This window comes from Medicago truncatula, chromosome 3, assembly GCF_003473485.1.
Source record: "Medicago truncatula cultivar Jemalong A17 chromosome 3, MtrunA17r5.0-ANR, whole genome shotgun sequence".
Lineage (NCBI taxonomy): Eukaryota > Viridiplantae > Streptophyta > Magnoliopsida > Fabales > Fabaceae > Medicago > Medicago truncatula.
The window spans coordinates 53,718,226-53,733,542 of record NC_053044.1 but is presented as its reverse complement, the minus strand read 5'-3'; the positions used below and the strand labels follow the sequence as shown (position 1 = coordinate 53,733,542).

At 32.6% G+C, this 15,317-nt stretch overlaps 1 protein-coding gene across 2 annotated transcripts; it reads right to left on the bottom strand.

Moving 5' to 3' along the window:
* Positions 1–218: 218 nt before the first annotated feature.
* LOC11427348 (protein KAKU4) lies at positions 219–8,395 on the bottom strand. Of its 2 annotated transcripts, none has more exons than XM_013606462.3 (13): positions 7,914–8,395; positions 7,465–7,529; positions 6,519–6,631; positions 5,688–5,800; positions 5,477–5,607; positions 5,191–5,364; positions 3,922–4,183; positions 3,641–3,720; positions 3,480–3,507; positions 3,023–3,092; positions 2,395–2,468; positions 1,574–1,667; positions 219–1,091 (listed from the first exon to the last, which is right to left on the bottom strand). In XM_013606462.3, exons 1-13 carry the CDS (start codon positions 8,185–8,187, stop codon positions 749–751), a joined length of 1,821 nt encoding a protein of 606 aa, XP_013461916.1. In that variant the 5' UTR covers positions 8,188–8,395; the 3' UTR covers positions 219–748. The 2 variants fall into 2 exon arrangements, with proteins under 2 accessions (XP_013461916.1, XP_003603530.1); XM_003603482.4 differs by having other exon boundaries at positions 1,574–1,673; positions 7,914–8,393.
* Positions 8,396–15,317: the final 6,922 nt, after the last annotated feature.

Below are 15,317 nucleotides of genomic sequence, written 5' to 3'. Positions count from 1 at the left end.
TATTAATAACCTTTATTATTATTATTTTTGGATTTTGCATGAAAATTCATTTACAAAATATAATTTGCTAGTGTGAACATGTCACCTCATAATCATAAGCACCTAAGCATTTTTAATAGTTGGGATGAAAATCAGTAATGTGTGAACATTTTATGACATAACAGGCGAATTTGTTGGAAAAAAAAAACTTAAAAACTAACTTATTATAAACATCCAACTTAAAAGATCACATCACATAATGCATTTGGCTAAAATTTAATAATAATAATAATACAATTAAATTAATACACAAACACACCCTCACATTATTATCATCACACACACAAACAAGCATCCTTCCTTACATATTATTATCATGAATCATCTATACCTTCCGTTGTTCTGTGAAGGTGCGTGTTCTAACTCTGTTGGCTTGTGATGGAGGAGCCTCACGGAGCCTGACTGCCAGGGGCCAATTTTACATATCAGGTTGCACATGCTTGTGCATGCAGATCCATGTCAATTAGTTAAGTAGGAAAAGAAAAAACTTCCATGTCGCTAATTAACTATTTTTACAGATGATACATTCAATTTCCTGAGCTTGATTTCCGTTGACATAGAACAAAAAACAAATGAACTAAAAATACTGCCTAAGTTGACGCAGACTCATTTGTAAACATTATTAACCTCAACAAATGGCCTACCCAGCATAATCCCTATTTCCAAGCTAACAGTAACTTACAATTTAACATACAAAATACAACCAGCATCATTTGACACCTTTGCTACCCCTTCTGTTGTATCTGGCCAATCTTTTACTCTTCCGATTAGCAATACTGGTTGGCGTGGCTACCAAACCTGATTCCGAACCTGGCTGAGAACTGTTCTGTTGAATCTCATACTGTACGCTGGAGCTGTTCTGCGACCCACTGTCTTTGGAAGCAACAATACCATCTACACTCACATCAGGCACTTCAGTAGATCCGTGCGACGTTTTACAAGTCTCTTGCTCAAGAAAGCCCTGAGCTATCCTCTCCTGACTTGAATTAACTGTACTTGGTTCATTATTCAATGTTTTTGAGTTCTGTTCAGTAACATTCCCTACACAGACACTAGCAAACAGAAAAAAAGGTAGAACTTAATTTACTATTTCGATAAATGGGATAAGACATGAAGATTTTCCCACTATGACATTTCAAGTCAATCAAACATTGCCGTTACCAATTTGGTAGTTGAGGAAGTAAGACGAGAATCTGTAGGTGATGAGACCAAGTACTATGATGAAGGCAACACTAAAACTTAAATCACAATTTTACATTCCATTGATTAACTAAAACTAACCTTATTTTAAAAAAGACTAGCAATATGCCTTTTATTACAAGTAAAACTAAAACTCACATGGATCTTACCAATTTTTGCGTCTCCCATTCCCTAATCCCTATATGGTCAGAGAAATTTCTTATTTGGTCGAATCCACATTAATTTCACCCAATAATAAAACATATGTTGCCGACATTCCCTAAAGTAAAAAGGTTTTGCGTACATAACGTTGACCAAAAAAAGTGAACAAGAGAAGCATGTGAACCACGATTACCTGGGTCCCGAAGAGGGGAATCCATTTGACAATGCATCTTCTGCTCCAACCTTCTCTTTGAATTCTGAGAGATTTCCATCTTGTAATCTAGAATCTGAAACTGTGTTCGGAGGAAGGATCATCTAAGAAGCAAACTAATATTTGAAAATATTGGATAAATATTTAAACTAAGGAGGCAAAGACAGAAATTATCATAAGCAAATGACGGTGATATACCATATCTACCTACATAATTAACCTGATCTTGCAAACACGTCCTTAAGAAAATGCATAACATATTTCACCAAAATATCTATAAATTGGATGCAATCATATTATTAATCATAAAATGTGAGGATCGTATACTAGCAAAAGCCCTCTGCATGAAAGGTCTGTCGGATCTACCACTAACTGATGCCATTGGGAGGGCTTTTCTGTTTGACCAAACATAAATCCTGAATTCTTAAACTATAGAAATTGAAAAGCTGAATCGCCCTTGCGTGGCTACAAACCTCCAGTGAATCTAAAGGCTTCCAATAGCCAGACAATGTAAAAAAGTTCATGGAAGTTTAAGGGTTCTTTTTACTAGATATTTAGCTAGAATGATCAGAAAAGCTACATAGAGAGTGATTTTAATTTTGCTTCAGTTTAACTATCAAATGCTATTACTAACAGGAGAAGATACCACCGATCTACTGGGTTGTGAAACCAAACAGTTTAATTTATCACAAATTCACAATAACATTATTAACAACCATGACTACATAAATTGCAAATAGCTCGTAACATCAACTGGGTGCATTTTCTAATCATAAGGGGCCAAATGAACTAAAAACTCCTACCTTCCCTAGTTTCTTCAACTGGGCCTGGCTGATGCTTATCATTGATGCCGTTGACTTTCACAAGATTACCATCCCTATTGCATTCAGGAAAACACGAAAATTAGAAGACAAATAGTATAACCAAACAGGGCAAGATATCCCCCCACAAAAGCATGACCAGACCTCTGTACATGGGATTCTTGATAACCATAAACACTGACATAGGATTAAACCCAACATAATGTTTAACTGTTACTGTAATCTGTACAAGTCATTTAGTCTTACAATTTTTTCCTATTAGCCAAAGATAACAACATGACAAATTGACAATAATAAAATACAGGGACTTTGAGAAGCAGGGGTTATCAGGGTTGTGATAAGTTTCAGACCGAGCAGGGCCAAATGAAAGATTTGTGGTGTAGGTAAACTAAAAATCCTCTCAACAGCCTAAAGAAATTGTCAAAAACATGATTAATGAGTTCAATTATAGGGTATAAAGGACCTTAAATGCACTGTATTTTCACTCCATCAATCAAACAAGAAAAAAGAAACATAGAAAATGTAAAGTTAGGGTAGGGTTGTAGGAAGGGAGAAGAAGGTACTATCACAGTATTTTACAGAGAAATGTCAAAATGATATATACTCTCACCTGTGCATATTATCTGAGGACCCATCTCTTAGCACTGAAGTAGTTGTTTCATGACAGTCATCTTGGGTACCTATGTGACATGGTTTTTTATAAGCCAAGTAAGACTTTTACCGAGAGACGAGGGAATAAATCTCATGAATGAACAATCATTCTATCTGCTAGTCAGATTGCACCAACAGATAGAACAATGGATTTATGCATGCTAGTTAAATCATACTTCTCAGCTTGTAAATAATAACAAACAGTGTCCGAGTCAAATTGCCCAATTATAGTTGTTCTGAGTATTACATAAGCTAAGCATTGATAATTAACAAAACGGTTTTGCTTCTAAAATATATTTGACATACAAATTAAACAAAATTCTAATTCAGACAATATATGGCATTAAATATTTTTTTTGTGGTGTTTCAGTGTAGTTGCGAGTGATTAATAAAATGTCAATTAGCAAAACTGTTACCTTTGGTTTTTGGAACAGCTACAAAGCCCTTAACAAAAGGAAAAACAAAATGTTAAGACACAAAATAGGTTAATCTTAAACAAGGCTTAATGTATTTCAGGGAGAGGGGGATGGGATCCTAAATATGTGCTTGTTGTATAAACTCTACTTCAAACGAGCACCTGATTCTGTTCAGAAATAATATTAGCTGGGTCAGGCAGCACAGATTCAGGCTGGTGCCCATCCAGTTTACTCTGCAAATCTGAAAGGCAAACCAAAAGAAAATTGTAAAACATCCAAGAGGTTCGGGTTATGTGTTTTTAAAATAAATAGGCAGGAAAATAAAAGTGAGTGTGAAACATTCAAGACATATATATGTAATAAAAATAAATGAATATGTCCTTATATTAAAAGGATTGACTATCAGAAAAAAGCACAAGGATTCCCACTAGTAGAATCATACCTGGAATGACCTGAGAACCCAATCCACTGGCCAAGTTTGCAGTTTTATCTAAATTTGTAAAATTGTGTACTTTTCCCCCCGACCTAGCTCCAATATCCTCAATTGCAGATGAGTTGACATTATTTCTATCTGCAGCAAGTGCAGACCAATCAATTTTTGAGGAGGGGAGTGTTCTAAGCATCTCCTCTGTTGCCCTGGATCTAACTCTTCTTATCTCGTCCTGAATACTCCATGACCCGGTAGCAGAAGAATCCCTTTTAAACTGCAATTGAGCATCAACAAATATGAAACAGCTGATAATAAAAATTGAATACTGCAACTCAATGACCCCCTAATGACAACCGAGCCCTGATTGACAGGAGCAGTGCATGTAACTTTCTTGACAAATGATATTCCAGCCTAATGACAACTGAGCCATGACTGACAGGAGCAGTGCATGTAACTTTCTTGACAAATGATATTCCAAAGCAAGAGAAACTCTACCAAGAGATATCATGTTATTTACCTTTTACAACCGAACTATGATGTTTTCTAAAGTTGAAGTATGTGAGTTTCTAGACAATACAAATCAAAATTTAAGAGATAGGGACTCACAAAATTTCTCTAGTGTACTGTTGTCTTCTAAAAGATCACATTGGGCGTCCCAAAATATTGCCCTTTCCACTCAATTTACACACATGAACCATGATATCTCCTCATACATCATACATAATTGACATTTTCCAAATTCAGTGTTTATATTTTCTGAAGACAACCGAAGGAAATGATGTTCAAAATTATTGAAAATAAAAAAGACCCTTTCCATCAACCATATATTGTTCTCTATCTACTGTGTATTCAATTGTCTGGTACTCTATCACAATTTGTTAGCAAGATTTGAACTTCAATAATAATAAGTTGTCTGGTTTACCGCTTCATAACAGCAATGTCTGTTCAAAATGTAGGGACCATTCTCTAAATATATTTCCAGTGCTGACATGGATAAGACCAAGGTAAAAGTTCAGTTTGAAGCAGTGTTGTTAAATAGCAGCTAGAGTGGCGGTGTTATACCGCTCTTGTTCCGCGATATGCTATTTAGTAGAAAATGTTGTCAAATAGCTGCTATAACGGCGCTAAAGCATTATTGTGTAGCGGAATTTTGACAGTCCGCTATTTTCCGCTATCCATGATTGGCAGCATTGGTTTGAAAGCAAAAATAATTCATAAGAAAATAAGTATTAAAATGATGTACACATTATTTCAATAAATACATAACACATTGAATGACACCTTCAAGGATGACGTAGAATTGCCACCAAATATATGTGGAGTTTCTTCTTTAAAGAGCTGAATTCCGGACAGTGTAGGAGGCTTAGTATGGTCTATGGAAGGAGATGACCATGGAGGTCGTGAACGCATATATGACTTTGCAACATCCACAGGAGATCCTTCATCTTTGGGAGCCTGCATAACAGCCAGGTATATAGGTAAAAACAAACAATTAACATCAATTCATATTGCCAAGATATATACTATACGAAGAAGGAGCAAAAGGGGAAGAGAGAGAATCACTAACTTGAGGTAAAGCGATCAAATTCAAACTATGACTTCGGTAACCTAAATCAGAATTTGAATCTAATCCAGACTTCTTTTCTAGCACCCATTTCTTTGCCTCCATAACAGCAGCACTACATAGTTCAGGTGAGCCTGTATCCAAGAAATAAATGAAAATCCATGGTCAGGTAAAAGAATGCAGTTAAAATTGTGTTTTGAATATAGAGAATTACCGGTTGCAAGAGTCATGTTGGATATATCCCTTGGCCTGGTAATCCTATCATCATTTGCAGGAGAATCCACAACTCTTGATCTTATAATTTTAATCAACCTATCACCTTCTTCCCTGATCAAATATTAAGTTGTTTGAGAATCTTATTTAGAACAACAAGAGGAAACTATTCATGCAACCATAAAATCCTACAGTGTGAAGCACACAATAAATGCACTTCTACTCCCTATAGTTCACACAGAACATATGGCTCAAGGTCTCTAAATTCAGTATAGGCCAAGATATCTGCTGCACTGTACAATTTACATGAATACATTCCTTGCCTGCCCTGATTTAATGCTTATCTTTTCAAGGCTCCCAATATTCGAAAGATAAAATAAGCAGAGTTGTACATGGTTGGAGGAAATTTTTGAAGTCGACAGATGCTACCAAGTCTTGCAAATCAATTTAAAAAGATAGCTCAAGAGGTCAGGATTGCCCAAGCCATAAAAGAAATACCTCACAATATCGCTAGTCGATATGGGATCTCAAGACACTCTCATGCCTAGAACTGGACATATGGAGCACGGAAAGTTGCTGGTAGCCTAAGAACAACACTGCCTTGTGGCTGAGACTACACATCTGGAGCGTGGAAAAAATTTGGCCAGACATAAAACCAGGATTCTGTCATTTTTACCTAACTGCCGGTAAGTGTTGATGAAATTACTTTGTTTACAAAAGAGGCCGATAAAACAAACTTTCAACCAAAATATACAACAAGGGTGCAAAAAAGTAAGAAACAGAAAAGGGAAATCCAATGTTAAAGTTAGAATCAATATAAATTCTTCAGTACCTTGAGAATGTCTCCTGCATTAGTAGCTGCTCAATGGCACGCTTGCTTTTGCTATTCGCAACTAATGGTTGGAGCTCCTTCGAGGATAAATCGTTGGGTTTTGATGTCCCACCCTTTCAACAGATATACCAAAGTCAAATGTACAGTATAGATGGAAGCGGGGACTCATAAAGACAGGAAACAACCAATCAAAATTGCCTCTAACTGAATGGAAACATAATCTACAGTACTATTACAACTCACAAGCCAATACATTCCTGAATATTATAGTTTAATGATTCAGATTCAACTGCCATTTTGGAGAGAACAGGTTGAAGGACTGAAATCTTCTAAAATTAACAAAGGCCAGTTGGTAAGTAGAACCACAAGGTAAGACATAAGGAAGACTGAAGAAACAACAACAACAACCAAGCCGTATCCCACTAAGTGGGGTCGACTACATGGATCAAAGTAAGCCGCAATGTTCTCTCATAAATCATATTTTGGTTTAACTCATTTATTTTGAGATCTTTTTTATAGTTTCTCTTCTAGGTCTTCCTCTACCTCTGGTGATATGACTATCCCCCATCTGATCTACTCTCCTTACTAAAGAATCTACATGTCTTCACTCTACATGCCCAAACCACCACCTAAGTCTAGTTTCCACCATCTTTTCTACTATACGCGCTACCCCAACTCTCTCTCTAATGTTATCATTTCTAATCATCCTATCTCGTCTAGTCCTACCACACATCCAACGAAACATCATCATCTCCGCTATGCTTATTTTATTCTCGTGTCGGGTTATCAACATGTAAATAACATAAAATAATGAAAAACAATTCAATGTCTCCAGCCAAAAACAAAGCAAAACTAAACTACCAAAACACAAATAATATATTGGAAATGACTAATTTCTACTTTTCTAACAGTAAAAGCATTGCATCTGAAGCACAATATAACTCACCTCTTTTAATGCAGCCTCACCTCCAAAAGGATTGTAACTTACATCATCAAGTTCACCAACTTCCGCTGCAAAATTGAACAGCAAACAGGTTTTTCAGGAGTGTATAGCATGACTCTTATCAAATACCAAAAGACATGTATATTTAACTTATATTTAAAATTCACAATACATTAATTTTATGCAATTTGTCTCTTTGAAATCCAATTAAGCATATGGCAACATAAGTGTAAAAAATAATAAAAAATAAACAAACTGAATTAATCTAACACATACTCAAAATAAATCGAACTAAGGTAAACTACAAGTAAAGTTACAGAATTTGAGTACACTATACTAGAGTCCACGTGGTCAAGATAAAAAGAATTTGTGAATTAAACGTTAGAATAAACCCTAGCACTGAATTTGAAAGTAGAAATTGCATAAATAAATAGAATTATAAGAAGAATTACCAGCAACAGAATCTTGATAAGAAGAAGAAGAAGAAGTAGCGGAGGATGAAGAAGCAGGGGAAGATTCAAGATCCAAAACAGAAGTGAGAATCTTTCCGGCACCAGAAGCAATGAAACGAGTAGGAGAGATGACGAAACGTGAAAGCCAATTGGGGCTTTCCAGCTGAGGTTGTGGTGGAGAGGGTCGGGAGTACGGAGTGCGGTTTCTGGCGACGGCGGTACGGCGGAGGCGGACCATTTTGCCTCCAGATTGAGATCCGGAAATGGAAGCCATGGAGCAGAGCAACACGCACGCGCGCAAGTGCACGTGGGAATTGAATTGAATTGGAAGTGAAGTTTGGAATCTTGTTCTTGGTTTAATAACTTAAGAGGTTTTTTAATTTAGTTCTACTAGTCTTCTCTTTCGCTTCAAAACCTTACTTCCAAGAAACTAACAGACCACCAGGTGTTTTATTGTCCTAAGCGGTTATCTTCGGTTTATTGCGTTTTCAGTTTTTTACTCGATATATCTACTAGTACTATTCATTATCCCGTCAAAAATTAAAATAGTAATAATTATAGGCGCATTTAGTAATAATTTACTCGATAAACACTAGACCTTGCACCCGTGCTCATAATTATTTGAAACAAAACATTCAAATGTATGTGTTGAGTTTATACAAGATTGAGAGCTTTTGTCTAGGCCTTCATAATGATCATCAGATGTATGTGTTGAGTTGGTTGAATTTTCGTCAACAAATTGAGAGTTTCTCATACGCAGTATTTACAGTATTATTTGAATGTTTCTATCTAGAATTAGAATTTAGAATCATTCCAATCTCAAATGTGAGCTTCGATATAAGAACCAAAAAAAACAATGTTTGAATCAATGTTAGGAGAAGCATAAGTAATGTTTGTCGGCCTCAAGTCAATAAAGTATAATGTCTAGTGACTATATAAAACATCCTACACACATAGCAATAAATAAGTCAATAAAGTATAATGTCTATTATATAGTCACTAGACATTATACTTTATTGACTTGAATCAATGTTAGGAGAAGCAGAAGGAATGGAAAGAGTTGGCTCATGGGGTTTTGAAATAAATAAGTTGTAGTGCTGGATTTGAAATTCAAATTTCAGCTTTAAGGCTGTGTTTGGTACAATGGATAGATTAATGAAAGAAAGCATAGAGAATGGAAAGTTTATGGAAAAACGTGTTTTCATCATTTGGTTGCTTTGACTGAGAGGAAAGAAAGTTTGATTTGGGTGTGCTCCACTGTCAAATACTTTCCCTACCAGATTGCGAAGAAAGCTGGATTGAGCTTTTAAAATTACAGAATTACAGAATTGCCCTTGCTTCTAATATTTTTCTTCACAAAACAACTCATTTAACTATTAATTTAAAGAGTGGGTGTACCGGTACACTCAAATATATTGGGTGTACCATGGAATTTGTCAATTATATTTCCTTCTATTAATTTGTTTCTCATTCAGCAGTAACATGCGTGCCTCTTCAATTTATTTTTATTATATAAAGATTCGTAATTTACTTTGTGTGCATACGTTGCTAATTATTCATTATATTGTGGCTTATATAAATAGATATCATATATCTATAATATATGGGTATATATGTCATTTAATACATACATATCTATCTTTCTTTTCACTATCTTTCTCACTTTCTCTTGTACCAAACAACTAAAATAATCATTTTATTTTCCACTTATTTTCTATTCACTTTCATTCCTTAACCTTCTTTCCACTACTTTCTTTCCTTACATTTTCTTTAGTCATCCAAACATACCGTAAATGCAATTAGGTGAAGAAAATCCCGCCAAGTACATTAGGGTTTTGGAAAAAGTAGCATGCATTATGTACCTTCGTATTAGATAATATAAGATAAGATAAGATTTGTCTTAAATTTTTTTTAAGAGAACACGTGGCATCTTCACATTCTTCATCTCATTTAATGCTTTCTTATCGTCCAATCAAATTGAATTATGACTCATTCATTTTTTTTATTAGCCAATCAAGATGAACCATGACTCATTTAGTTTTCATCAACCAATCAAAAGTGATCATGCCTTGATTTTTTTCCTATATATAGACAATTTGTTTTTCATTATTTTCATGTGACTCTTCCCCCATAATTTTTTTTTTGTAATAACAAGTATTTTATGTGTTGTAAAAGCATAGAAGTTTAATCATTTAGTTGTAAATTATAGGGTTGATTTTCTTTTTTATTTGTATCTAATTGTTAATTGTTGATGCTACTTTCTCAGGATCCTATTGGAGAGCATGTTTCTATATTCAATGACTTCAAGACGTTCAACATCAACAATATAATTTTTAGTCAAGACAATGTTTTGTATTTGATATAGAATCAAGATGTTAGAGTTTAGATACATTAGGTTGATTGAATATTTTTAATGAATTGATATGTCGAAAAACTAATCTCAATAAATTGATTTAGTCTTTATCTAAATTTATTATATGAACTTTTGTCTTGCACAAATGATATATTACACATGAGCTCTTATTTGATAAATCCTAATTGATGCTTTTAAACACATCTCCGAACATGTTGAACATCATCATAAAGGTTGCATACAATTGGTTCACATCATCTAATTTGGACAAAAAAAAAAAAAATCTAATTTAGCACAAACCTTTTCTTATAAGAAGACATCTTAACTTCATCATGTTTTACTATGACGGATTTTCACTTAACATAGTTTCTTCAATAGAATGGATCAAAAGCTTCCATCAACCATTGATCAATAATCATGGTTTATTTTTTTTATTTTTTTTGACAGTATAGGACATAGTCTTTAAGTGTCATTTCATCTCATTTATTTGACAATCAATATATGACTTTTTTTCTCCTTTGATTTGTCAATTAGATAGTTATTATTAAATATTTTTTTCAGGGACTATTAAAAATATTGTTAATTTTTCTATCTAATCTGTATTATAAATAACATCCATTTGCAAGCAATTTCACGCACAATTTCAATAAAAAAATTGTATTTTTTCAATCTTTTGTCTCAATGTCGTCTTTTTTCTTTTTTTCTTTCTAAGTTTCACGTATTTGATATTATTAACAAGCCAAAATGAATTATATTAACACGAAAGTTTCATATATTTGTATACTTAATAATTTTATATAGTTCACAAATATTCTTTTTTTCCTTTTATTGAGGATAATAATGATAAAGCAATTTAAGAGTAATTAATATGTCATTTAATTTAAATTAAAATAATTTCATAAAGGTTAAAATGTCTCATTTAATTATTTAGAATGAAAAGATCTCATTTGATGGATGAGATGGAAAACGGAAACAAATTAAATAATAGCGTTAATTATAACCCTTAATTAAAGGAAACAACTAAACCAAAAAAAGATGGAAACAAACAAATATTGAAGTATATTATATCAAATAAATGAAAGATGTTTAAAATTCAAAACGTTCAATTTTTCTATCCATATAAAAAAACTGAATTATTTGAATCTTTTAACTTTTTTTATTAATGTTTTACCTTCATTTCTTTTGAAGTACTATTTAATTTACAAACAATAAAATTTGTCATTAATTTTGAAATATTATATTTTTATAATTTATAATAATTATATTTTATGTGTCATTTTAATTGGTTTGATCCTATAAATATTAAATTGTGTTGTTTAATAGGCCATACATTTTTTTTTAAAGAGGTCAACCAAAAAATTAAAATGTTCTTTAAATAATATCCTTAATTGTAGCTATTAATTAAACGAAATAAAAAATTTAAATTATATTGCAAAGAAATAATGATGTGCTATCGAAATTCAAATAATTGAGATTACTTAAAAAAAAATTATTGAATATTTGAATTTTTTTTAAATAAACAAAAAACATTTTTTATTTTTTTTTGGGAATAGTTCATATTTGAAAAATTTATCGTTAAATTTATAAAAGAAAAAAAAAAAAAAAAAAACTAATCTCTATTTCAAATACTTTAACATGACAAAAAAATTGCGTCAAACCAATTGACATTCGAAAACTAAAATTTTAACATGATAAAAAATTAAACAAATGACATCTAAAACTAACAAAACAGTTCATCGTAATATTGTGACTTCCAGGGGGAGCCTAAACTGAGTTGGATAATCACATTTAGATAAAAGCACCCATAAAAGTGAAACTAACACCACATCCTCATCCAAAATTTTAAGGCATTGGTTATTTGTGTCATCTCACTTTTTTTTTTTGAACACCTACTCTTGCATCCAATATGAAACTTTAACTCACATACGACAAATTAACTTCTCTCTCCTAAATGTGAGACTTTCTACATCTGTAATTTGGTGACATAACCAAATAAAATAATATTGAGGCACAAAATGGTAGAAAAGGTTGGTTGATGAGGATTTGATGAAGAGATGGTTATATTCATTTATTTCATGAGTATAGAGAAAATGAACTAGAAAAAGAAATAAATAAAAAAGAAATTTTAACATGAGAGAAATGTAACGCCCTCTTTGAATTATTTGATTGTTTTAATAAGTTTAAAATATATTTATATGATTATGTGATTTATTAAGTGGCTTATTATATTATTTAATAGAATAAGATTTGAAAATAGAATATTATTGAGTTTAGGGGTTGTTATGAGATTTTAGAAAGTTTGGGGGAAGAAAGAGAAATAAGATAAGATAGATGGTGGAGTTATAAGTAGGAAAGACCTGGTTTAGAAAAACAGAACGTACGACCAATTTTGGAGAAAAAGCCAAGAGAAGGGAGAAGCACCTAGAGAGCTGCGATTTTCATTGTTAAGGTAAGGGTGAGACTAACATTCAATCTTCTTAAGCCTGTGATTCTCATAATTAGATTTAACATGTTGGAGGTTTAGTTTGAGAATTGGGAATTAGGTTTTCCATTGTTGAGTTTGATTAGAAAAGTGTAGAAACCATGGTAATTGTGTTAAGAATTGATGTTCATGTTGTAGAATAATCATAGGTTAAGTTTCCTAACAAATTTGAGAGTTTGTGTTTTAGTCTAGTGAATTAAGAGTGATTGTTAAGTGAAAAACGCATTGTTAAACTGATTTTTGAACTGTTGTGAAGCTCAAAATCGGCCACCGAGTTTCCAAGATCGGCCCCCGATTTCTGAGCTGATTTTCTAGCTTTGGTTCGACGAAAATCGGCCCGCGATTGTCAAAATCGGCCACCGATTTTCTGGCAGGCAAATCTTGAAAATATTCGTAATTTTCACCCTTTTCTGTTTTGAATTTGCTTTCGGTGTAAACATGAAAGTTGTAGATAATTGAGTTACATTTCCAATGGCTTTGGTTTCACTTGAAAATGATTTTTAGTTTTTGAGATATGATGAAAATAGTCCAAGGAGGTCTTAGTGAAACCTTATGAAAATTCAGCATAACCGTTTCTAAGTTAATCCAAAACTTATGAGATAATTCCAACCCTCAAAACTAGAAGTACTATGAGTTCAATTAAGGTGTTTAAGAGTATTTAACCCATGTTGTGAGTTGATCCTTGGGGTATGAATGAGGGTTAAATATAATATTACTGATGATCTGTGAAGCTATTATAATATGATTTAATGTTGATAGTAATGTAATATATTTGTATATGCATTATGTGAATTATATAAGATGTTTAAGTTGATGTTGATTATGATTTGATGTTGTTATATTGTGATATAATTATATATGCATTACTTGAATTATATGTGAATAATTGAGACGTTGTTGATTTGCATTTGATATTATTATGTCATGTTGTTTTTGTATACTACTGTGTTGCTGTTGTTATTTAACTAAGCTGCATGAGTCGGTCTAAGTTGATTAAAATGATGAAGTTCCAAATTATTGGATTATACAAGAGTTGTCGATTTAAGATGTTTAAGAAGTCGAGTCCATGCATCAACGTTCTTTGTTGGGGGCTTGATGCTCTGGAGTATAATAATACTTAAATAGCGATAGGGGCTTGATGCTCTGGAGTATATTAATACTCAAATAACGATAGGGGCTTGATGCTCCGTATTGGTACCACATGCATATAAGATGTCTAAGTTGCATAGTCGAGTTGGAGTCGCATTTGTCGAGTCAATGATGTTTATGTTGATAAGTTGTGAAGTTGTAATTGTTTATACAAACTATGATTGAAGTGCTAAATGATATATTACTATCTATAATGAATATTAAGATGATTTGATGTTGATTAAATATAATTGTTGAATTATATGCTCAATATTATTGTTTTGTGAAATCTCACCCCTTCTACTTGGAAATGTTGCTCTTCCTATGAGTAACTTGCAGGTGATCGTTAATAGGTTGTTGTTGTTGTTGTTGTCGTGAGTGACTTATTCCTCACCGAGTCTTAGGATGCTCTGATACGTAACGGGATGAAATATTTTGTGGCTATTTTCTATTCCTTTACGTATTGTGTATATTTTAATAAGGCCTGCGTGCCAAAGAGTTATTTATGTTAATGAATTTAATCCGCTGTAAATTTTGAATTAATATGTTGATGATTTTTGGAAAGATAATTAGTTAATTACCTCATTTATGATTTTTAAGAAGTGTGATATCCCGTTTATGTGATGTTTTACTCTTATTATTTTATGAAATTTTTATGTTAGGAAAACGGGGTGTTACAAGAAATGATAAGGAAAAAATGAGTGTGTGCTTTTACCACGAGAGTATATGGAATTATATGAGTTGCTGGTAATTTTGTGGGATTGTTGAAGAATTAGGAGTTTTGGAGTAATTATTTTACGACAAATTAGACTCAATTAAAGAATCGCAACATCAATTTAAATATTTTAATAAGTATGTTTTTGTCAACTCAGTAGAACAAAGTGAAGGAATTTGAAATAAGGGAGGTTGAATAAAAAAAATAGCATGGAAGCAAATGGCGTTCAATAATCAAAATTTAGGATAAATTTTTTAAATAAATGAGATATAAAAGCTAACAAAACAATTCATCATAACTTTGGGACTTCCAAGGGATCTTACAGTGAGTTTTATCACCATATTAGACTAAGAGATACCATACAAGTGAGATTGATATCACATATTCACACAAAACTTTAAGCCAGTAGTATGTATATGAGTCATCTCACTTATATGTTATTCATAATTTACTCTTATATCCACTATAGAATTTTAACTCACACTTGACACATTAACATTTTTTATTCAAGTTTGCAACTCTCTGTGTCCATAATTACGTGACATAGTCAAATAATATCAAATGAAGACACCATATGTTTAAAAAGGTTGGTTAATGATGGTTTCATTGAGGGATGTTTATTTTTCTTTCTCACATGAGAAGAGAGAAAGGAAATTAGAAGTAAGAAAAAGGATACGAAAAAAAGATTTGAACATGAGAGAAGATAATGGAAAAAAAACCAATCAT

Bases quoted from the DNA above. Each gene is read 5' to 3' on its own strand.
- LOC11427348 (XM_003603482.4), bottom strand. From the start codon at position 8,187: ATGGCTTCCATTTCCGGATCTCAATCTGGAGGCAAAATGGTCCGCCTC. The intron at 3,508-3,640 runs GTGCTCGTTTGA...CCTTTTGTTAAG, and splicing joins TTATTTCTGAACAGAATCAG to GGCTTTGTAGCTGTTCCAAA. The intron at 3,093-3,479 runs GTAACAGTTTTG...CATGTCACATAG, and splicing joins AGCTGTTCCAAAAACCAAAG to GTACCCAAGATGACTGTCAT.